The sequence below is a fragment of the Lepidochelys kempii genome, chromosome 3 (assembly GCF_965140265.1).
Source record: "Lepidochelys kempii isolate rLepKem1 chromosome 3, rLepKem1.hap2, whole genome shotgun sequence".
In the NCBI taxonomy this organism is placed as follows: Eukaryota; Metazoa; Chordata; order Testudines; family Cheloniidae; genus Lepidochelys; species Lepidochelys kempii.
Window position 1 is genome coordinate 68,090,598 of NC_133258.1, and position 26,053 is coordinate 68,116,650.

General features: G+C 42.0%; 1 protein-coding gene across 4 annotated transcripts in view; it reads right to left on the reverse strand.

The window, feature by feature from the left end:
• RNGTT (RNA guanylyltransferase and 5'-phosphatase) overlaps positions 1-26,053 on the reverse strand; it is a 436,227-nt gene that overhangs the window by 48,610 nt on the left and 361,564 nt on the right. For all 4 annotated transcript variants that reach the window (XM_073336687.1, XM_073336684.1, XM_073336683.1 and 1 more), the window contains one exon: positions 18,529-18,595. In XM_073336687.1, coding sequence (XP_073192788.1) covers positions 18,529-18,595 — 67 coding nt within the window. The remainder of the gene's footprint in view (positions 1-18,528; positions 18,596-26,053) is intronic.

The window sequence follows — 26,053 nt, forward strand, 5'->3', positions numbered from 1 at the left end:
TCAGTATGAATCCACACTATCTGGGTGTGCATACACCCCGGGGCATCCAATCAGAACACCTTAAAAAGTAGTGACTTTGGGGGGTCATGTGACTACTCCCTTATGCCATTTTACATTCAGTTTCAAGGTTACAATCCAACCTCAGCCATCCCTTAAGTTTCTTCAGTTTACTCAGGATATGTAACATTTAGCATATGTAGCCTTTGAAGTGTCCCCCTGAATATTTCAAGTTACTGTTACCAGTGACTCCAAGTTGTTATATAGTGTGGTCAGTACACTGTTTTTAACCAAACCTAAAACAATAAACTAAACCTTTTGCATCGGAGTAAAAGTGGAGTTTTCATATTTTAATCTTAAATTACAGGGACTGGAATAGAGTACACATTTTTCTGAGGACAGAATGGATCCTTCGTAGCGATTATGCTTTTATTGAGCAATTGTATCTGTTTGGATAGAGATGAATACCTTGACATCTTAAGTGACTTGCCTGGCACTTAGCGAAGACCTTGGGGCCACAGAACGTCCAATTGGAAGAACTCTGTCCATGTAGAATCTTATAATTTAAGCAATGCTGGCAACGGGCTTGGTGTTGTACACGACCCAAAATGAGACAATCCCTGTATAAGGCTGCTTCTGTTGCTCATTCTGGGAGCGTGTACAAGGATGAGTTGAGCTATGCTATTGGAACTTAATTGGTGATTCTCCTGTGGTATGCAGGTTAGTAGGGGCTGTGATTGCAGAGTAGATCTGGAGTTTTCAAATCTTTCCAGCTCGTCAGTCCCTTCTGAAAGTGTTTGGATGAAGTTTGGAGTGACCCAAAGATCTTTTGCTGGTCCAGGTTGCCATCATTCAGAGAAATATTCACTCTGCCCTCTGGTTTTATGGCTCCAAGATGTTGAACAGTTGGTAAGATTTATATACTGTTGACAACTTAATATTAAGAGTTTTGTCATTCTGATGGGCAAATTCCTGATAAATACAGTCATCCTCAGAAAGGGATGAAGAGAAAGCTCCCACAGGATCATCTGTCTAATCACTTCCATCAACATCACTTTGTAGAAAAGTCTTCTTTGCAACAGGTGTGAAGCACTTGTGGAAGTCCAGCTAATAGAGATGAATGGCCAGACACTGATGCAGGTGGAGAAGGAGCTGTAAGCTGGCCAGAGACTCTACCAGCAGATCTTCTAAAAGATGGTGCTAGTTCTGAGGTATTCATGGTTCCATAATTGTATCCCTGAAAATGAACCTACCTAATCTATTTTATATATGTTCTTGTACCACTCTCATCAGCGTAGTATCTCAGGGCTTGTCTACACTGGCACTTTACAGCGCTGCAACTTTCTCGCTCAGGGGTGTGAAAAAAACACACACACACCCCCGGCGCTGCAAGTTTCAATGCTGTAAAGTGGCAGTGTAGGCTGTGCTCCCAGTGCTGTAGCTATTCCCCTCATGGAGGTGTTTTTTTTTAATAGCTCTCTCCCAGTGCTGGTGCTGCGACTACACAGCCATGTTAAAGCGCTGCTGTGGCAGCACTTTAATGTTGCTAGTGAAGAGATGCCCTGAGTGTCTTCCAGTAGTGTAGTAAGTAGCATGATTAATATCTGTCACACGAGTTTTGCCTCTGACTTAGTCTCCACATGGGGAGAATTGTGTGTGCAGTGAAGTGTTTTATTTTAATAGGGTTTTTGTTGTTGGTGGCGGGGGGGTGGATATTAATTTTTGTTTTTATATTTGAGAAGGCAGATGGAAGAAGTGCATCTTGCACTTGGAGTGGCAGGAGGTGAGATTTGTGATGATCCTTAGTTCCTGTGGAACTTCAATCCGCAGACTTGTACCACCCTTAAGAAAGCCCTGTCTTCTGCAGACTACTTCACCCCTATCATAAGAATGGCCATACTGGGTCAGAGCAAAGATCCATATCCTGTATTCTGACAGTGGCCAATGCCAGGTGCCCCAGAGGAAATGAACAGAACAGGTAATCATCAAGTGATCCATTCCCAGCTTCTGGCAAACACGCTATAGACACCATCCCTGCCCATCCCGGCTAACAGCCATTGATGGACCTATCCTCCACAAATTTCTCTAGTTGTTTTATGAACCCTGTTATAGTCTTGGCCTTCACAAAATCCTCTGGCAAAGAGTTCCACATGTTGACTGTGCGTTGTGTGAAGAAATACTTTCTTTTGTTTGTTTTAAACCTACTGCTATTAATTTCATTTGGTGACCCCTAGTTCTTGTGTTATGAGAAGAATTAAATAACACTTCCCTACTTACTTTCTCCACACCAATATTGATTTTATACACTTCAATCATATCCGCCTTTAGTCATCTCTTTTCCGAGCTGACAAGTCCCAGTCTCCTCAACGGAAGCTGTTCCATACCCTTAATAATGTTGTTGCCCTTTTCTGAACCTTTTCCAATTCCAATATATCTTTTTTGAGATGGGGCGACCACATCTGCATGAATCATTCTATATTTGGACATACCATGGATTTATATAGAGACAATATGATATTTTCTGTCTTATTATCTATCCATTTTTCAATGATCCCCAACATTTTGTTAGCTTTTTTTGACTGCCCCTGTACATTGAGTGGATATTTTCAGAGACCTATCCACAATGACTCCAAGATTTCTTTCTTGAGTAGTAACAGCTAATTTAAACCCCATCATTTTATAGGTATAGTTGGAATTATATTTTCCAATGTGCATTACTTTGCATTTGTCAACATTGAATTTCATCTGTTGTTTTGCTGCCAGGTCACCTAGTTTTGAGAAATCATTTTGTACTCTTCACAGTCTGCCTGGGACTCAACTATCTTCAGTAGTTTTGTATTATCTGCAACTTTTGCCACCTCACTCTTTACCCTTTTTCCCTGATCATTTATGAATATGCTGAATAGAACTGGTCCAAGTACAGACCCCCTGGGGGACACCATTATTTACCTCTCTCCAGTCTGAAAACTGACCATTTATTCCTACCCTTTGTTTCCTACCTTTTAACAAGATACAAATCCATGAGAGGACCTTCCCTCTTATCTCATGACAGTTTACTTTGCTTAAGAGCCTTTGGTGAGGGACCTGGTCAAAGGCTTTCTGAAAATCTAAGTACACTATATCCACTGCCCCCCCCCCTTGTCCACATTCTTGTTGACCCCCTCAAAGAATTCTAGTAGATTGGTGAGGCATGATTTCCTTTTACAAAAACCATGTTGACACTTCTCCAGCAAATTATGTTCATCTATGTCTGACAAGTTTATTCTTCACCATAATTTCAACCAGTTTGCCCGGTACTGAAGTCAGGCTTACCGGCCTGTAATTACCAGGATCACCTCTGGAGCCCTTTTTAAAAATTGGCATCATATTAGCTATCCTCCAGTCATTTGGTACAGAAGCTGATTTAAATGATAGGTTACAGATTACAGTTAGTAGTTCTGCAATTTCACATTTGAGTTCCTTCAGAACTTGTGTGAATAGCATCTGGTCCTAGTGACTTATTACTTTTTAGTTTATCAATTTGTTCCAAAACCTCCTCTAATGACACCTCAAGCTGGGACAGTTCCTCAGACCTGTCACCTAAAAAGAATGGCTCAGGTTTGGGAATCTTCCTCACATTCTCAGACGTGAAGAATGATGCAAAGAATTCATTTAGTTTCTCTGCAATGGCCTTATCATCCTTGAGTGCTCCTTTAGCATCTCGATTGTCCAGTGGCCCCACTGGTTGTTTAGCAGGTTTCCTGCTTCTGATGTACTTAAACAATACATTTAAGTAGAGCCTCTATTATGGTGTCTTTAAAAGGTTTCCATGCAGCTTGCAGGGATTTCACTTTTTGTACTGCACCTTTTAATTTTTGTTTCACTAACTTCTTCATTTTTGTGTAGTCCCCCTTTTCTGAAATTAAATGCTATAGTGTTGGGCTATTGTGGTGTTTTTCCCGCCACAGGAATGTTATATTTAATTATATTATGGTCACTATTACCAAGCGGTCCTCCAACTATATTCACCTCTTGGACCAGGACTAAATCAAGAATTGCCTCTCCTCTTGTGGGTTCCAGGACTAGCTGCTCCAAGAAGCTGTCATTTAAGATGTCAAGAAACTTTATCTCTGCATGCTGTCCTGAGGTGACATGTACCCAGTCAATATGGGGATAGTTGAAATTCCCTCTCCCCCTTTTTTGAGTTTTTTATTTTAATAGCCTCTCTAATCTCCCTGAGCATTTCACAGTCACTATCCCTGTCCTGATCAGGTGGTCAGTAATATATCCCTACTGTTATATTCTTATTATCAGAGCATGGAAGTACTATCCATATTCTATGGTACACTTTGGTTCATTTAAGATTTTTACTTCATTTGATTGTATGCTTTCTTTCACATATAGTGCCATGCCCCCACCAGCATGACCTGTTCTGTCCTTCAGATAAATTTTGTATTCTGGTATTACTGTGTGCCATTGATTATTCTCATTCCACCAAGTTTCTGTGATGTCTATTATAACAATATCCTCATTTAATACAAGGCACTCTATTTCACCCATTTAATTATTTAGACTTCTAGTATTGGTATATAAGCACTTTAAAAACTTGTCACTTTTTAGCTGTCTGCCATTACATGATAAAAGTGAATGAGACTTTTTTTCACTTCACTGTTTCTCATCAGATCCTACCTGTATTTTATCATCTTCCATCCTCTCCTCCTTACTAGGACATAGAGAATCTCTATTAGTAGATCCTCCCCTATGGGATGTCTCTGTCCGAACCACATGCTTCTCTGCACCTGTCGGCTTTCCCCAGCCCTTTGTTTAAAATCTGTTCAATGACCTTTTTAATTTTAAGTGCCAGCAATCTGGTTCCATTTTGGTTTAGGTGGAGCCCATCCTTCCCCAAAAGTTCCCCCAGTTCCTAATAAATCTAAATCCCTCCTCCCTACACCATTGTCTCATCCATGTATTGAGACCCTGCAGTTCTGCCTGTCTAACTGGCCCTGTGCATGAAACTGGAAGAGAATGTCACCATGGAGGTCCTGGACTTCAATCTCTTACCTAACAGCCTAAATCTGGCCTCCCAGACATCTCTCCTATCGTTCCCTATGTCATTGGTACCTACATGTACCACAACCACCGCCTCCTCCCCAGCACTACACAAGTCTATCTAGATGTCTCGAGAGATCCGCAACATTCGTACCAGGCAGGCAAATCACCATGCGGTTCTCCTGGTCATCGCAAACCCAGCTATCTATGTTTCTAATGATCGAATAGCCCATTACTAATACCCGTCTCTTCCTAATAACTGGAGTTCCCTCCCCGGGAGAAGTATCCTCAGTGCAAGAGGATACCACATCATCTGGAAGGAGGGATCGTTTTCCTCTGCTCCAGTTAGATATTCGTCTTCCCTGAGACTTTCATCCTCCTCAACAGCACAGAGGCTGTCAGACTGGGGGTGGGACTGTTCTACTGTGTCCCAGAAAGTCTCATCCATGTAACGGTAACTCTCTGTCTCCCTTAGCTCCTCCAGTACAGCCACTCTGGTCTCCAAAGCCCATTAACGGTCTCTGAGGGCCAGGAGCTCCTTGAACCGAACGCACACATATGCACCTGCCCATAGGTCACGTAATCATACATGTTGCATTGGGTGCAATAAACTGGATAGCCCGCACTCTGTTTCTGGACTTCTGCCTGCATTATCTTTTTACTCCTGAAGCTTGTTCCTTTGTTCTTGTTTTGTTTTTATCAGGGAGTGTTTTAGGCTTTAAGTTTAATGAACGTTAAGTATACCTACCCCTTCCCCCCTACCCCCCGCAAACACTCCTCCTGTAAACTCCCTCGCAGACCAATGGGCTGGTAGAAAGGTTTAACTGAACCCTCAAGGCAATGATAAGGAAAGTGGTAAGTCGAGATGGGAAGGATAGGGACACCCTACTACCCTACAATCCGGGAGGTACCTCAGGCCTCAACTGGGTTTTCCCCCTTTGAATTACTAGATGGATGCCACCCCCATGGCATACTAGATATTGCAAAAGAAATGTGGGAAGAGGAACCCAATGAGGGGAGAAATATAATTGACCATGTGTTGCAGATGCGAGAACGGATAGCCCGGGTCACCCCTATTGTACGGGAACATTTGGAAAAGGCGCAGGAGGCCCAGCGAACCCATTACAATTGCCAGGCAAAAGTCCGACAGTTCCAACCAGGGGATTGGGTGATGGTGTTGGTACCCATGGCAGAAAGCAAGCTTTTGGCCCAATGGCAGGGGCCCTATGAGGTGGTTGAACCCATGGGGGAAGTAACCTATAAGGTGCGGCATCCAGGACACAGGAAACAAGAACAAATTTATCACATTAACCTCTTAAAGCCTTGGCACCAACGAGAGGTGTGTGTAGTGGCCAAGAGACCCTGATCCAGGGAAATAATATGCAGGAACAGATCAGGATATCCACTGATCTGACACCAAACCAGAAAAAGGAGATAACTGAGAAGATCAACCGATACCAGGACGTGTTTTCAACCAAACCAGGCTGGACCACCGAAGCATATCACCACATTATCACAGACCCTGGGGCAAAGGTAACTTTAAGGCCCTATCGGGTCCCAGCAGCAAAAAGGGAGGAGATCAAGGCAGAGGTAAAAAGGATGTTGGAGCTGGGAGTCATCGAAGAGTCCCACAGTCAGTGGTCAAGCCCGATTGTGTTGGTGCCCAAACCCGATGGCACCACTAGGTTTTGTAATGACTTTCACTGGCTGAATGAGATATCCAAATTCGATGCATACCCCATATCGGTGAGTTAGTTGACTACCTGGGCAATGCCAAATTTTTGACCACCCTTGATTTAACAAAGAGATACTAGGACAGATTCCCCTTGCCAAAGATGCGAAAGAAAAGACGGCATTTTCTACACCAGAGGGTCTGTTTCAGTATACTGTTCTTCCTTTTGGACTGCTTGGGGCACCTGCCACCTTCCAGTGTCTTATGGACAAGCTCCTACGGCCCCATACCAGTTATGCAGGGGCATACGTGGATGATGTGATTATTCACATCCCCAACTGGGAAACCCACTTAGGAAAGGTGGAAGCGGTTCTGGACATGCTAAGACAGGCTGGCCTCACAGCCAACCCCGCCAAGTGTGCTATAGGGCTAGCCGAGGCTAAATACCTTGGCTACATTGTAGGAAGGGGCATGGTCAAGCCCCAACTAAACAAACTAGAGGCTATCCAAAATTGGCCCTGACCGAATTGGAAAAAGCAAGTCCAGGCATTCCTGGGTGTGGTGGGGTACTACCGACGATTTATTCCCCCTTTTGCTACCAGAGCGAGTCCCCTGACAGAGCTGATAAAAGCCCAGGGTCCAGACATGGTGAAGTGGACAGATGCCGCAGAGAAAGCATTCATGGATCTATAGACAGCCCTCTGCAGTAACCCCGTGCTTATAGCCCCAGACTTCAACAAAGAATTCATTTTACAAACAGATGCATCTGAAGTAGGATTGGGAGCTGTCCTATCGCAGATGGTCGGAGATGAAGAACACCCAATCCTCTACCTCAGCAGGAAACTCCTCCCGAGAGAGCAGAAGTATGCCGTGGTTGAAAGACAGTGCCTACCTGTGAAATGGGCCATGGAAACACTGCGTTATTACCTTCTGGGACGACAGTTTACCCTTGTGTCTGACCATGCACCCCTCCAGTGGATGCAGCGAAATAAAAAGAACATAAGGATAACCAGATGGTTCCTGTCCCTACAACCTTTCCAATTCACCATATAACAGCGGGCTGGAAGCCACCATGGCAATGCAGATGGCTTGTCACGAGTACACTGCATGACGTCCCAAGTTGCCCAACCCCGCAGTGTTAAGCGGGGGGGTGGGAGGGAGGATATGTGACAGGGTCGGGCCAGATGACTACAGGAGAGTAATAGAAGGCAGATATATTAGCCCCAGGTTAAGTAGGTCCCTTTTCCCTGGGTAAGGTAACAGGGAAGGTTCCGGAACAATCAGGAACCTTCTGGAGACAATTAAGACAGGCTGATTAGAATACCTGCAGCCAATCAAGAAGCTGCTAGAATCAATTAAGGCAGGCTAATCAGGGCACCTGTGTTTTAAAAAGGAGCTCACTTCAGTTTGTGGTGTGCGTGTGAGGAGCTGGGAGCAAGAGGCACTAGGAGCTGAGAGTTAGAACGCGGACTGTTGGAGGACTGAGGAGTACAAGCATTATTAGACACCAGGAGGAAGGTCCTATAGTGAGGATAAAGAAGATGTTGGGAGGAGGCCATGGGGAAGTAGCCCAGGGAATTGTAGCTGTCGCACAGCTGTTCCAGGAGGCACTCTAGACAGCTGCATTCCACAGGGCTCTGAGCTGGAACCCGGAGTAGAGGGCAGCCAGGGTTCCCCCCAAACCTCCCAACTCCTGGTCAGACACAGGAAGAGTCAACCTGGACTGTGGATTCAGAAAAATGGCCAAGCTGAAGCTCCAAGGCGAGCAAATCTGCCAATAAGTGCAAGACCCACCAAGGTAGAGCAGGAACTTTGTCACTATATATATATATATATAGTATATTATTCTCAAGCCTCCCCAGGAAAGGGGGTGAAGGGGCTTGAAGGATATTTTGGTGGGATAAGGCTCTAAGTGACCCTTCCCTGAATTTTTGTCTAAATTACTTGGTGGTGGCAGCAATACCGTCCAAGGACAAGGAAGGGAATTTGTGCCTTGGGGAAGTTTTTAACCTAAGCTGGTAGAAATAAGCTTAGGGGGTCTTTCATGCGGGTCCCCATGTCTGTACCCCAGAATTCAGAGTGGGGAGGGAACCCTGACATGCAAGTTTCAACTAATATTCCAGAAAGGTACAATACTAGAGAGGCACTATTCTGCCTCAGGGAATGCTATCATCTAGATCAGGGGTGGGCAAACTTTTTGGGCCCGAGGGCCACATCGTGGTTCCAAAACTGTATGGAGGGCTGGGTAGGGAAGGCTGTGCCTCCCCAAACAGCCTGGCCCCCACCCCGTATCTGCCCCCTCCCACTTCCTGCCCCCTGACTGCCCCCCTCAGAATTCCCCACCCATCCAACCCCCCCTGCTCCTTGTCCCCTGACTGCCCCCTCCCGGGAACCCCCCACCCCTAACCGCCCTCCTGGGACCCCACCACCTACCCAACCCCCCCTACTCCCTGTCTTCCCCACCCCCTATCCACACCCCCGCCCCCTGACAGGCCCCCAGGGACTCCCATGCCTATCCAACCCACCCCGTTCCCCGTCCCCTGACGGGTCCCCCCCAGAATCTCCGCCCCATCTAGCCACCCCCTGGTCCCTGACTGCCTCCCAGGACCCCTGCCCATTATCCAACCCCCGCACTCCTCGCCCCCTTACCATGCTGCTCAGAGCAGCATGTCTGGCAGCTGCACTGCCCTGCTGGAGCCAGCCATGCTGCCGCGCTGCCCGGCAGGAGCTCACAGCTCTGCTGCCCAGAGCACTGGCGGCACGGTGAGCTGAGGCTGTGGGGGAGGGGGGACAGCAGGGGAGGGGCTGGGGGCTAGCCTCCCCGGCCGGGAGCTCAAGGTCTGGGCAGGATGTGGCCCGCAGCCTGTAATTTGCCCACCTCTGATCTAGATGCTAGATACAATGGGAATGTTGGTCTGTGAAGAACTTTTTGTCAAGAGAGATGTGCACATTCAAAAAACGTTGAGGCAACTAACTATTCCAACCACACCAACAATCTGGGATACAGAAACCAGCCAACAAGTCTGCAGCAAACTAGAAATGGAAGCAAGATTGGTCAAGGATGAGGAGCAATGATGTATAAGTTTGATAAACTTACCTATGCTAACTATAAAACATACAAAATAAGTCCATTATATGCCTTTAGGACCAAACATATATGTTTATCTTCCTTTTTTTCTGTAACAAACCCATTCCTGAACCACCAGGAGGTGCACATGCTTAAATTGGGTAACCAAGTATCCACAATAGTGTGAAACCCTGTCATTGTTCATTACCTCACCCTGTTTCTTCACTATCTCCCCTTTCTTCCCCGGCAACTCTCACTCACTATGTCATATTCTTGTATTGTAAACTCTTTGGTTTGATTGTGGTATGCACAGTTTGAGCTTCTATGCCTTGGCAGTGGTAAAAACTATAAACCCCACCACAATATCCATGAAAGTCTGACCAGTAGATCTGTTTCATGTGGTGGAGAACTCAATTAATCTTGGCTGGTGCCAATGGGAATCAAGCTCAAAACTGTACATTCGTTGCAAAAGAGACTGACTTGGATCTGAACCATGTTATGGTAGTAGAACTGCGCCTGGGAGTAGCATCTGTTTCCTTGTTAGGTTTTGACCAATTTTGTTCACATGAGCTCTATATGTGACAGAAGAACTGTCGTCAAACAAGCTGCCAAATGGACCCTTTCTCTTGTGGCTAGTTAAAGTCAGCAGGGAGCTACTGAATGTTGGAATGTTTATCAGTAGAGAGGGTTATCGGCTCCAGAGTAGGCGCAATGTGCTAGCTTCACTCATGTAGTCATTTTCTAGCCCTTGTTTGAGAAACCATCAACAGTTTTCCCAACTAATGCCCTGTCTCTTTCTCCTTTTTCTTGGAAAGGATTATGTAAGCCGTGGCAAAATAACTCTGGCATCATCTGTAGACATCTTATTTTGCTGAACCAGTCAATCAGACTTCAGGTCTGGATATGGTACTTAGACTGCAGTATTAGTTGATCTCTTAAATATGGACAAAGGTCAGGTGTGCATGCTGATGTTGTTTAATCAGTCAGGAACATTTTATGCCATTGATCACGAGGTGATGCCTGTGGACCATGGCAGGGATGAATGGATTTGTACCTGGATGGCTCTGTTCTTCTCTTTAAAGGTCATCCAAGAAGGTAGTTTGAGGCAACTACTATTTGCAGGAAGACCTCTGTTGTGTGGGATTCTGCAAGGTTTTATTGCCTCTCTTGTTCAATATATATTTGAACATGCTGAGGAAGAATGAGGCAGTGTGGGCTGCAATATAGGGTTCTGGCCAGTAATTTGCCCAGAGTGGAGTTGCAGTTTAATTTACTTTCTCTCCCAACATAATGCTGCTCTTTAAAGTTCAGTAAAGCTACAATCAGTGGCTACTTAGAGATGTAGTTCAAACTACCACTTCATCCTACACAAATCACTGAGCAAGAGACTGCTGTAGGACACCCAATAGCCCTCACATGTGCACAAATTTCCCAAAAGTAGATTTAACACTTTGATCATCTTTCCAGTAAGATGGGACCACAGAACATGTGGATACAAAATGTGAATATCACATCTCTATTTCCAAAATATACTTTTTCTTCATAACTGTCGTCTTGTTCTATGAAAATGAACTGCTCCATTTTGATCAAAATAGTATTTATTATGCAAACTCTTAATAACTACTCTTAAAATAAATAATCTTGTTTTAAAATAGCAGTAGTTAATCTTCACTGAAATGGTAATTTAATGTGTTAAGAGCCCAAAGTGAAACTGGTCATTAACTGAATAGTGAAGACTGCCAGAAGATTCATTATTGCTTAATAATGGAGAACATAGTGTCCTGAATTATTTGTTTTAATCCCAGAATCTACTGGGGATTGAACTAAAAAAACACTTTCAATCCTAAAAAATGTTTTGTGATCTTATTTTCTTAAAACATTGCAAGATATCTTGTGTAAACATATGCTGTATTTCAAAACTCATTTTAACTTAAAACTATGAGACTTTTACTTTAAAAGGAAAATATATATGGAAATGTATCATGAAAATACTTATTCCATAAGCATTACTCAGGGCAGTTCATAAAATGACTACTGCATATGCTGTTGTATTCAATTTAATTACTCCTTATTGGAACAAAATTTCTATGGTAATAGCATTGTTTAAGATTACTAACAACATTATAATATTAAGGGATTCTGGAAAACTCAAATGGTAATTATAAATGACTTCACTAAATTATTTTATCTAGTTGATCATGATATCCAATCACAGAAGTCTTCTTAGTTTCATCTAGTTTGTGAGACTTTAAGAGATATTTAATGGACAAGAGAGAAAGCTGCAAATCACTGAATTCCTTCAAGGCTCAATTCATAGCCTTTTCACTTTCCTAGAAGTTAATAGCATAAGCTGTTACTATTTAAACAGCTTATATATATATGTATGTAAATATACACACACACACACAAAATATATCTAAAAGCAAAAACGTTTTATAACCCCTTTGAACAGATGCTAGAGTTATATGTTAGACTGAAATAATCTAATTTAAAAACAGAACTAAAATGCCATTGAGTACTTACCTTAAATTAAGCCCATTCCCTCAACATAACCTTAAAAAAAAGCAATACTTTGAAAAATAAATGGGAATTTTCATTACAATTGTTAATTTGATTTCCAAATTTTCAGTTCACTTATTTCCCTTCCTCAATTAAATGGCAGGCCATGCCAACCATCTGCACTAACTATCAAACATTCATCACATGCTTGCTTACTATAACAATATAGATATTAGCACTATCTTAATTCAGTTTGTCTGCTGTTAGGTTCTACAACATAACTTCCTTAAGATCAAGAAAGTCACTAACCAGATGAGCACAGGAATAAAAACTGCAAATCCTTAAAATTACTTGCTCCAGATGAAGATAGAATGCACCAAACTACTAAAGATATGGAAATCAAATTTATGCATAGAAATTTCTATTGAGTTCACCAGATCAACCAACAACCCTGAAAAGAAAGAAACTATGTAGAATTAAGCTACAATAAAAAAGAAATTAACATTGGATAACAGCCTTAAGAACCCTATATCTAAATGTTATGCTCAGAGAGGCAAAGCATGAAGCCTGTAATGTCTCAGAAATCTCATGGGAGACCAAACCACTAGAAGGAAAAACTGCAGAGAGTTTCTCCTTGTTCCAGGCAGGGGAGCCCTTCATTTCCTTCTGTGATGCTTCTGATGTACCTGATACCAGATTTGATAGATTTAGAAGAGTCAAGGAGGGTATACTTTACGTTCCTTCTATATAATGAATTCCAATAGGAAGTTCAGAAGCCAGAAATTGAATTCTATGTACAAGATAAGGATCTAACAACTATAGAACATGACTTCCTTTCAATGGATGCATAGGTGCTAGAACTATGGCTGCTGGGGGCGGCACTTCCGGCTTGAAGTGGTTTCCATCATATACAGGGTTTACAGTTTGCTTCAACAGCTCTCAGCATTCCCACTACACAAATTGTTCCAGCACCACTAAATGGATGTCAGACTAAAGATTGGAAGGGGAATCTCTTGATTAAGATAAAAAAGGATAAGTCATTCAGACCAAAGAAGGGAACCATCTTTTGAGTCACTTGTATTAATGAAAGAAAGATAGCATCGTAACATCATCAGCTCATACACTCTGCAGACTGAGGACATCACCACAAAGAACATCTTGAGGAAAAAAAGAATCCCAGAGCTATGAATAGGATAATCACAATCTTCAGAGGATCAAGTTAAGGCTCCAAGAGAGAAAAATGCTCTTCGTTAGGCCTTGATGTAGGAAGCAGTCCTTACAAAATCAACAACAAGGTAAAAGGATCCTAAAGGACTTGATCTCTAATAAAAGAATACAAAGAATTTTATGAGCACATTCCGACTTCTCTTTTCTTGGAAAAAGGCATGTAAAGAGGCAAGGCATGTTTGTAACAGACCACGCATTGATTTTTCAAATTACTGAGGGGCATTGTCAGGTATAAGATAACACACACTTTTCCTTACTTTTCTTTTTATACTATTTCTACCCTGAGTTGTGTAATTTGATAAGTGGCAGGGATGTAGGTCACAATCTACAACATCTCACAGAGTGTCATGCTTCAAAATGAATTAGTGGGACACTGGTCATGGGTGTCACAGACTGTTATAGTGAAGCATTTTAGTGGTTGGTGGGGAAACTGGGAGAAAAGAGGGAACTTTCTTCACTGGCTTTCTCCAAACAGGTCCAATAAAAGGTATTTCCTCACGCACCCTCTCCAATCTCCTGGGACCAATACAGCTACAAAGCCACTGAAACAAGAATCTTTACAGATAAAGAATAATTGGGGGTGGAGGAGAGGCTTTTGTTAACTCAAAAGGTAAATAAATCTAGAGAGGTTAATTCTTTCATTTCTTGAAAAGCAGACATGATTTCTGGAAAAAGATAAACGGTCATCTGCTAGGGCAGGTCTACTCTACGGGGCTAAGTCGACCTAAGTTACACAAATCCAGCTGCATGAATAACGTAGCTGGAGTCGACTTATGTCGATGGACGAAACTGTCCTGTTGACTTACCTCATGCTTCTCGTTCCGGTGGAGTACCGGAGTCAATGGGATAGCGATCGGCGGTTGATTTAGCAGGTCTTCACTAGACTAAATAGCTAAATCGACCCCTGGTGGATTGATAGCCCCGCGTGGATCCCCCAGTAAGTGGAGACAAGCCCCTAGAGTACTTCCATACTACAGTAATCGGGATGGAAACACCTGGAATACATGGTACTGTTCAAATTTCTTCCTGAAGTCACTTGATTCTCTCAGAATTTGTGCTCTCTTCATGAATTTATAAGATACAGTACACTGCAGTATATGCAGAGGTATCCTTTGTATTTTAGTGTGATCGCAGAACAAAGTAAAATAAAAAAATACTAATATTTACTCTTGTCTTGTCAATCTGGAAACAATTTTATAATGAACTTTAAAAAGTAGTAACTTGGGACAACCAAGTTTGATTTGGGAGCAGCAGACAGCTCCTCCTTTCTTTAAATGCTGATATAATGAGTAATTGATAAATATAGATGAAAGATTTTAACTAATCCATCATAATGATATTTCTTTATATCAGCTTATGTACCCATCTGCTGCAAACATACACATTTCACTATAACAGTCTATGAATACCAAGTAAGATAATACTATAAGGGAGAATGCAATAGCCAACATATTCCAGCTCATAAGGTAGCTTACATACTGTAGTAGGAAGAAAGCTTGAGACATAAACCCTTGTATTAGAGGCCTGGTATAAGACAGGACCTGCTTAAAGAATTTGGCAAGAATAGGGCTGATATTGCGGAAATATATTGTGGCAGAGCTCCAACCTTGTTCCTGTGGGTTCCGCACTTCCAGGTGGTTTATGCTAGCCTCAGAGGCTCACTGTGACCCTCCACATAGCCCTTCTCTCTCTGGGGCCAGGGTACAGTTTACTGAGCCCTTTTCATCATAAGCCAACAAGAAGGTTGGTGTGAGAACTCCCACAGTCTGTTGTCCCTACGGGCTTTTTCCAGAACAGTTTAGCCTCCTGTCCTGACAGGGGCCTGTCTTCCCCTCCCAGGAGATTTTTCTGTAGAGGCGGGTTGGGGGGAGACTGGGCCCGCTCTCTACTCGGGTTCTGGCCCAGGGACCCTAATGGTAGCAGCTGTTCACAGCTGACCTTTCACTGCCAGAGTTGCTACATTTCCCTGGGCCACTTCCCCGCTTCTCTCTCTTAACGCCTTCTTCACCCTTACCTTAGGGCTCCCTTCCCAGTGGCTTGAGGATATCTTCATTACCCAGCCCTTCAGCCGCACTTCCTCTCCTCTGGCTCCCTGGCTCTCTTTGGCCTGACCGGAGTGAGCCCTTTTATACTATCAGAGGGGCCTTAATTAGAGTCAGGTGTTCACATTAGCTTAACAGCTTCAACTGACTCTTTGCAGGCTAATTGGAGTCATGTGTCCACTCTAGCCTGGAGCAGCCCCTGCTCTGGTCAGTCAGGGAACAGAAAACTGCTTATCCAATGGCCAGTATATCTGCCTTCTACTACTCTGCTGTACCCAATTGGCCTGGGTCTATCACAATACATTTTTAAGACGTGCTAGTTACAGAGTGCTTAAACAAACACATTTTGATATTAAGTGGTACCAGAACATCTCAATATTAAGGATGGTATAAAAACATTTTCCAAGGATAACAGGAACACACTGACCCCTTTTAAAAGATAAAGTTAGGATGACTGTACGTAATAGAGATGTTTTAATCAAGCCAACATGTACAAGATGATGGGTGATAACTAGTGACGTCAGGGGGCAGTAACTAACTATGTGAAATGGGCAGTAGTAACTTGCTTGTATTGGGGTATAAAGAGGTATCTCAGAGGGAGTATCTTTGGCCAGCTTAGGGAGCAGTGGAAAGTCACACCATTGACTGTGCTGCGTCCACTGTCACAAGCATACACGTCTTAGTATCCTCGTAGAGTCTGCCAGGTGCTATTACCGTGCTTCGTCAACAATAAAGCTGGCCGGGTGCCTTCACTGAAAACCGAGTCTGTGGATTTATCGGGAAGTTAATTGAGGTCTGCTATCTCTGCAGAGCTGGGACAGCACACTGAATGAACACACACGCAGCCAACATCTGACCACACAGACAAAAGATGGCAAGCTTCCATTATTTACATTTAATATAGCAGAAGATAAGGCCGTTTCAGTAAAGAAATCTTCCACATACTTTATTTCCCATTTTAATTTGTTAAAGAAACTATGAAACCAACAAAATACCACAGAGACCCAGCAGCCTTTGGGGGAAATGTGGACTAGTATAAGATGGGTGCCCAACTGGTTAAAGACCCTATTCAAAGAGTAGTTATCAATGGTTTGCAGACAAACTGAGAAGGGCATATCTAACGGGATCCTGCAGGGATCAATCCTAGGTCTGGTATTATTCAATAATTTCATTAACGATTTGGATAATGGAGTAGAACGTATGGTTATATAATTTGCAGAGGACACCAATTTGCAGATGGCATAGGTTGCAAGCACTTTGGAGGACAGGATTAGAATTCATAATGACCTTAACAAATTACAGAATTGGTCTGAAGTCAACACAATTAAATTCAGTACATACAAGTGCAAAGTACCTCACTTAGGAAGATAAAATCAATTGCAAAACTACAAAATGGGGAATAACTGGGTAGGTCGTAGTACTGCTGAAAAGGATCTGGGGATTATAGTGGATGACAAATTGAACATGAGCCAGCAACGTGATGCAGTTGCAAAAAAGGCAAATATCGTTCTGGGGTGCCTTAACAGGACTGTCATATGTAAGACACAGGAGGTAACTGTCCCGCTCTACTCAGCACTAGTGAGGCCTCAGCTGGAGTAATGCATCCAATTCTAGGTGTCACACTCTGGGAAAGATTTGGACAAATTGTAGAGAGTCCACAGGAGAGTAACAAAAATTATGAAAAGTTTATAGAATCTGACTTACTAGGAAAGGTTAAAAAAAACTGGGTCTGATTAGTCTTGAGAAAAGAAAACTGAGGGGAGACCTGATAACAGTCTTCAAATATATTAAGGGATGTTATAAAGAGGATATGATCAATCGTTCTTCATGTCCACTGAAGGCAGGACAAGAAGTAATGGGCTTAATCTGTAGCAAGGGAAATTTAGGTGAGATATTCGGAAAAACTTTCTAACTATAAGGGTAGTTAAAGACTGGAATAGACTTCCAAGGGAGTTTTTAAGAACAGGTTAAACATCTGCCAGGAATGATATAGACTTACTTGGTCCTGCCACAGAACAGGGGGCTGGACTAGGTGACCTCTTGAATTTATGATTCTATAACCATACACATTCTGTCACTGACTTAAATGGGAATTTTACCTGCACAAAGATTGCAGCATCAGGCTTTAAGGATCAAATCAGAACTAAACATTGATCATTACTATGTACTACTAACCTGAAAAAAGTCTTTCAGTTGTCTGACTTAAGGAACAAGCCCAAATATTTAGCCTAAATTGTCTTGCTCTCGTATGTTTCAATCAGACATTTTACACTGCTTTAACATAGCAGTTGGTAGATCGACTGGAGAATGGTTTATAAATATGTTTTACTAACTTGCATCATATTTTAAGTAGACATTTTGCTTGACACTACTTATATTAAATATAGAATGCTTATGAATAGCATGACACTTTTGGTGCTGACAGGATCAAAGGCAGATTTCCATTTGGAATAATGAAATAATTATTTATTCTTAAAGGACACAGCAATGATTCTTTGGCAAATAGCAACTAGAAGCAGTAAAACTATAGTTTAGCTGATAAATATGATCATTAAGTCATAAAAGACTTTTCAGAAACTGTGCAATCCATTACAATAAAGTGTAATAATGGTGTGGAAATAATCTGTGTTTTCCACTGTAATGTCCTCCCTCTCAAAAATGACTTGAAAGATTAAGAAGTTCAAAAGGTAGTTTTGTTTGAAATGTCGCTGACAAGTAACCTAAAAAAAAAAATCAATATTTTGTTTCTGGGTAATTAACCCAGAATCAAAATTAATCAAAACATGATGCAAGAAAACACTGAACTTCTCTGACAGCTAAATATATAAATGTCATTGGAAATAACCCCAGAAAACAACAAAAAACCAAGGAAATTACATTATTTTTCATTTATTTTTCTTGAAATTATATTGATTCCTTCAAAAGTATTTTGAAATATCAAGACTATAATCATACAAGTGTTTAATAACTTTCAATTAAACCAAAAGTCATACCTTAATTTGTGCAAAAGGTCTGTCAAAACTTCCAACATAAAGAAGACCAACATTCTGGGTAAGTAATCTAAAAAAAGAAAACATAATTTAAGACATTGTTTGTAACTAAATACATGTCACTGTAACCATCTTTATTGTCATACTGCAGAACTGGTATTGAAAATGAGATAAAACAGAAGTTAACAGTTTGTAGGATAAATTAAGGAGAAAGGACACACATTAAAGATGGAGCACCATAACTTGTGCATTGGTAATTTATATTTCTTCTGTAAGAAGTGCTCCAATAAAGTCATTTCACAATACCTTTAGTTCCCGGCCACATGCAAGAATGGCAGGGTACACATCATTTCCATCTAGTATGGCTCTTTAGAGTAATAGAATCAACAAAACTGCAACTTTAAAACAACAAAGACAAAGAGATTCACCATTCAAAGTAGCAAGTCTAACAGATTCAAAATAATATCAGATGAGCAACTGTAACATTATACAAAGTGATATAACTGAAATGAACCAAAGTGACTTATCACAATGTAATAACAGAAAATCTGAAAGAATCTCTGCTGTCATTTAATGGCTTAATAAATAATTAACATACCATACATCACTCAAAATCATTTCAAGATATTCTGTTTAATCTTTTAAGCCACCATATACCACCAAACATTTAGCTAGAAATAGGGTAAAGTGGCTCCAAAAAGTTTGTGTACTCCTGAAAACAAAATTATTTTGATTCCTGAAAAAGGACAGATGCTATACAGGACCTCAAGAGGCCAATGTTACTAAGAAGTTCTGGAGCTCCAAGTGCCAGGCGGTGCAATTCCCTGAAATACAAGTGTACAGTTGCTCTCAATGAAAAGCAGACAGCTGACAGCAATGGATTAATGTACCACTCACACTACTGAGTCATATTCAGTTGTGAAAAATCAAGTTTGGAATGTAGATCTCCAAAGTGAAAAAGCTAGTGTGCTGGTCAGATGGTTCCAAGGAGAGAGAGGCACATTTAGCAAATATTTAACCATTTCTAAAATAGAATAAAAGCATCGAAGGCTTGTCAATAGAGTGGTTAAGTAGTAGTGCCTAAAGGATTAGTAGTAAGCAAAAAAGGGAAATACTTCCCACAATAAGGGTTCAAGGGATATCACTATGTTCTGGAAGAGATACACAACAGCAGCAAAGTGTGTTTTAAAGGAATTTCAGAAAGACACTATTTCAGCACTTGTCATTTCAGAATAAGATACACATATAAGCTGTTTCAATAAAGGCTACAGAAAAGGGAAAAAAATGTTTTATAAAGTTATAGGAAGTAGTTGTGCCTATGTTACACTGCTATTTTCTCCACACCAGAATACAGAACCATTGCAGGTGAGAGTCTTTACGATTCTTTCAATTGGTATTAGTGAATGTCTACAGAAGCTCATGATTAACCTTTCCAAAGAAACATGCAATACATGCAAGTGTAGTAAAAGGTTTGTTGGAATAAATTGAAGTTTAACAGCCCTATCTACATAGTTTATTTTACTAATACTAGTTTGTTCCAACATCTGTAAAACATAGTGTACGCACTTGCCTTATTTATTTATTGAGACTAATGACACAGAATTACAGGGTTATTACCACTCCGTCAATATTAGCTACTTTGCTTGAAAAAGTGTTTCATTCCTTATCATCTTTTTATCTATATTCTCATACTGCCTTAATTCAGAATCGATTGCCATGAGATTTAAAAAAAAAAAAAAAATCAACAATCACCTCTTTGTCTAACCTTGTAAATAATCAGCTTTTGTCTAGGGAATGGTATACTGTCTCTAGATATCTTAGAAGCATTTGATTTAGTGGATTAATATGGCTAAAGGAACAAACTTTAGTGCTAACTAAAAAAATAATTAAGTCATGTCCCAAAAATTTAATCTCCAATTATATTCAATTGTATTAAATGTAAACGAAATGACCATTATATTGGCTTAAAGATCTAATTTCTCCTTTTGATTTTTTAAAAATTCCCTTGTGTCTTTCCTTTGTCAACTTACATGCATCTAAGCTATGAGGAAACAGAAACATTCTTAAACTTAGTTAAACTTAGTAAATCAATTTAATACGGTATACAAATTAATATTCTACAAGAGTTGCTCTTGGGTTCTAGAAGAATTTGTTAGGGAAAGGAAAGTTTCTTTTAATTCTTCCTTGCTGGAAAAAAGATCACGCCCTTGGGTTCTTTAGTTTCCAAGATTCTCCTTCTTAGGTCATGTCTACACCACAAAATTTTGCTAACTTAAGTTACACTGGCATATAGCTACTGCAGTTAGTGTATCACTTACGTGCATGCAGCACATACTCACCAGGAGTGCTTGTGTCGATGGACAATGCAGTGCATCATCGATAGGTATCCAGTGTACAATCCACCACTGTTCAGCACACTGTGTTTTGGGTAGTTTTGGCAATGCATGGTGAGGCAGAAACAACTCATGCAGTGGTATTGGGAGCAAGGGATCAACTTCCCATAATGCAGTGTTCTCCATCCCATAATATTCACACATATTTTCAGTTTCCCACGAACCTGCATGGAACTTGTTGCTGTCCGACATCTCTTACAGAAGCTACTTGTCCATGGTTATCCAAGTGCTGATGAATCACCAGGGACGCTTCACTGACATCAACTTTGGCAGGTCAGGGAAGGTGCATGGCACTCGTATCTTTAAGAACACAGGACTGTTCAGAAAGCTACAAGCAGGGACCTTCTTTCTGACCAGCAGATTACCATTGGCAATGCTGAAATGCCAATAGTGATCATGGGGGCCCAGCCTACCCTTTACTCCCCTGCATAATGAAGCCATACACCATTCACCTCGACAACAGCAAGGAAAGATTCAAATACAGGCTCAATAGGTGCAGAATGACAGCTGCGTGTGCTTTTGGTAGATCGAAAGGGTGCTGACGTTGTTTATTAACCAGATTGGATAGTAGCGTGAAACATATCCCAGTTGTTATAGCTTCCTGTTGTGTCCTGCATAATATTTGTGAAACAAAGGGGTGAAAGTTGCAGTGGAAGTGGAATGGCTGTCTGCTGAGTTTGAACAGCCAGACACAAGGGCTATCAGACGAACTCAGCAAGGAGTTATACAGCTTAGGGAGGTTTTGAAAGAGCACTTTAACAGCAAGCCACAATAATATGCTGAGGTGTACTGTGTTCAACACTGGGTGGCAGTTTGGGGGCCTATTAGGAATTGAGTAGTGCTTGATGCATATCTGTGCATATATCAATGACAGTGCAGCTGTTAATGTTGGAGAGTTGCTGTACATGATCTGGAGGATGGTGTGGATTGCACTCTCAGCAAATTTGCAGATGATACTAAACTGGGAGGAGTGGTAGATACGCTGGAGGGGAGGGATAGGATACAGAAGGACCTAGACAAATTGGAGGATTGGGCCAAAAGAAATCTGATGAGGTTCAATAAGGATAAGTGCAGGGTCCTGCACTTAGGATGGAAGAATCCAATGCACCGCTACAGACTAGGGACCGAATGGCTAGGCAGCAGTTCTGCGGAAAAGGACCTAGGGGTGACAGTGGACGAGAAGCTGGATATGAGTCAGCAGTGTGCCCTTGTTGCCAAGAAGGCCAATGGCATTTTGGGATGTATAAGTAGGGGCACAGCGAGCAGATCGAGGGACGTGATCGTTCCCCTCTATTCGACATTGGTGAGGCCTCATCTGGAGTACTGTGTCCAGTTTTGGGCCCCACACTTCAAGAAGGATGTGGATAAATTGGAGAGAGTCCAGCGAAGGGCAACAAAAATGATTAGGGGTCTAGAACACGTGACTTATGAGGAGAGGCTGAGGGAGCTGGGATTGTTTAGCCTGCAGAAGAGAAGAATGAGGGGGGATTTGATAGCTGCTTTCAACTACCTGAAAGGGGGTTCCAAAGAGGATGGCTCTAGACTGTTCTCAATGGTAGCAGATGACAGAACGAGGAGTAATGGTCTCAAGTTGCAGTGGGGAAGGTTTAGATTGGATATTAGGAAAAACTTTTTCACTAAGAGGGTGGTGAAACACTGGAATGCGTTACGTAGGGAGGTGGTAGAATCTCCTTCCTCAGAGGTTTTTAAGGTCAGGCTTGACAAAGTCCTGGCTGGGATGATTTAACTGGGAATTGGTCCTGCTTCGAGCAGGGGGTTGGACTAGATGACCTTCAGGGGTCCCTTCCAACCCTGATATTCTATGATTCTATACATTTATGATGACTACGTTTGGCACTGATCCAATGGGTACTGAGTGTACAAGACCACTACTTTCACTGCCAACAGGCACTATACATCATACGTTGTAAACTAATAAAGATGAATAACTTTCAAAACAAAAGTGTTTTATTCACTAACAAAAACAGATCAAAAAATCATCTGAAGAACTTAAAACTAAATACATTTTACCTTAATTTTTTTTAATGAGTAAACCAGAGGACAGAACATTGATGTTTATTGTAGCAACAACATACATCAGCCGTGGCTTTCAGGTCAGCGTAGGTGAAGCTATGGATGTCCATAATTTCCCCCAATGTGGGGTGGTAGGGGTAGCTGTGGTGGCCCTGAGGCAATGAGGAATGCTGGTGGAGGGATAAGGGGAGTGTAGGGAGGCACTATGCTTCAGTTATCCACAGACTACAATGAGAGTTGAGCCTGGAGGTCCACAAGAGTTTGCAGAATCTGAGATTGCTGCTGTAGAAGCCCCATTATGTCCTGGTGCATCTCCCTTTCCTTCTCCTGCTGCATCTTTTTTCTGTCTGCTCTTTCCATCTCCATACAATCTGCAACATTCACTCTCCAAGCCCTCTGGTCAAGGTCTGATGCAGCACTGGCTTCGAGGATCTTGAAACCATGTCCTCCGTGTCCTTTTTTTCCCCTCCTCCTTATCTGGGTCAGTAGTTCTTCTGGTATGGAGGGGGTCGCCATCAAGGCCACAACAGCCACAGCTAGAGATAAAACACACAAAGGTACCATTGTCAGTACAGTAGAAGCAGAAAGCAAAATTTAAGATTCAGAACTCCTCCCTTCCCTTGGCTCCCCTAAATATTAAACAAGACAAGCTGATTGACACTTCTGCTTTGGAGTTCCTGATCCTCTGTGCCACTCTCAGCTCAAAACATGATATGACCCACCATGGGTTAGGGAAATTAGGAGGGCATTGCTCAGTTGCATGAAGCTGAGTATAGGGCAATGGCACCGAATACTGCCACCAATTTCCACAGGTGGTGGTGGTGGTAGCTGATATCTCAACTCCTAAGGGTAACAAGCGCAGAGAGAGCACAGCTGCTGCTCGCGTCTCAAAGCCACCCGGGCCCATATGCCACTAGCCTACCAGAGTTATCACCACCTGGCATGGGAAAGTGTCCTACCACGGATGGCGAAATAAGGCTGCCATCCCTAGAAACCTTCGGCACAGGATTGCAGTGTTTCTCCATGAAATTTTCATTGAGAACTCTCAGCAGGATTCAAGGGACATACCTGTGTACATAAAAAAATCTGCTCCACATGCCTTCCCCCCACCTAACCCTAGAGTAGAAATGAAAAAGCAGAGAGCAACTCTACCTCTCTTTGTTGTACCACTACATCTTCTAGTATGAGTAAACTAATGAGAAGTCAATAGCTGTGTCCTGCTAATTTGGGGGTGCCATCCCTGTAAAGGAAAATCTATTTACACACTTACCCGAGGTTCCTTCCCTTTCATCGGGCTTGCCTGTGCTTGACTGGTGGGATTGGCTGGATTGTGGAGGAGTCAAAAACAGGACCTGGTTTATTGCACAGCTGGATCCCTTGGATGTCTGTCCCCATCCTCCTCCACTACCTCCTCCTTGTCGTTCATGACAGGGGCTTGTGACTCAGGCTTCGCAGAAGTAACTACAGTGGTGTGTGGGGTGGTGGCGTCTCTGCTGAGTATGGCACTCAGCTCACTGAATTGACTGTTGACCTCCCTGGCCTTCTGGTATGCCTGCTGCAGTTCCTTGGCTTTCATGAGGCAGTGCCGCTGGTCTCAGTCATATCCCTTCTATTGCCTACCCTGAGCAATCTGCTTGTACATGTTGACATTTCTACCACTGGTTTGGAGTTGTGCCTGTACAGCCTCTTCTCCCCACAGGTTCAGGAGATCCAATATCTACTGTCTATTCCAGGTAGGAGCATGTCTGGTCAGCTGGTCAGTTGTGCATGACGGAGAGCAGATAGAGGTATGCTCATCAAGCTGGCCAACCAGCAAAAGGCATTCAAAAATTTGTGGGGGTTTTAAGTGGGGGGAGGGGGGACTTCTGATCTACGTGACCCCAAGCAGTGGAGCTCACAATTGTGACCACAGCCATCAGTGCCTGGCACTGTGGGACAGCCGTTGGAGGACTATTAGTGTTGATACAAAGTAATGCACTGCATCAATCTCTGTACATTGACTGTGGGTCAATGCTGCTCTGGGAGGTGGTGTTACTATGTCAGAGTAATGGGGTGCTTACATTGGTGTGTAGTCTGATCTATAGATTATATATTATGTATGTATTAATTATATTGATTACTTAAGAATTTCCAGTTATTGTTTTGTGGTTTGATAGGTTCTTGTCCCAATATCAGGCCCAGTATTATTAAAATTAATATTCAGTTGGGAACCCTGATGTCCACGGCTGCAACACTCACACTGTAGGAGGTCTTCTATATTTAAAATAATGTATTAATACATTTAGCAAAACACGTAGGTTCCTTGCATTACTACTGAATATAATAAAGACAAAATACAATGAAGGCAAGGCAGTGAATATAATTAAAGGCAGCTAGCCCTATGGGCTACAGGTGGGAGAAAAGTTTATGTGAAGACAAATGTACAACTAGGTTGATGCACAGCAGCTTATGTTGACCTATCTTTGTAGTGTAGACCAGGCCTTAGAGACAAAAAGTCTCAGTGATGTCTCTAAAAGCAACATTTCCATGCTGCGGTGAAAAATCTGAAAAACAGTCACTCATTTCTTAAGTGCACCAAGCATATAAGATGAATGAGTTAGGTACTTCACACATGCATATAAAAGTGACAGAGGTAGAACACTGACATGGTTTTAACTTGAGAGACAACTACACAAAGGAAAAAAAGCCTCAGTTCAAAGAAAAAAAATACTCTGGGTTTTTCTAATTACAAGGAAAACACTTTATAGAAGAACATCTTGCCTTAATGATTTAATATTTCAGAAAGGAAAACTGGAAGTTAGCCTAATGTTTTTTTTCTTCTATTGCATGAAACCAAATCAGAAACAGGGTTAATTTCATACAACTTATGTTTCTTTTCGATAGATTTCAGTGCTAACATAAAGTGACTGTTAAAACATCTACATTTGTCCTGAACAAACTACTGTACAAGGTTTTAATTCTGTTAACTTATTATGATGCTTTTCTTGCTCTGCACTATTACATTAGTACACACTGCAACATCTAGACACATCACATATTGCAAGCAAGCAGTACATAAATTATTATTGAATACAGTATCTTTTAAGATGTTAGAGCAGAAG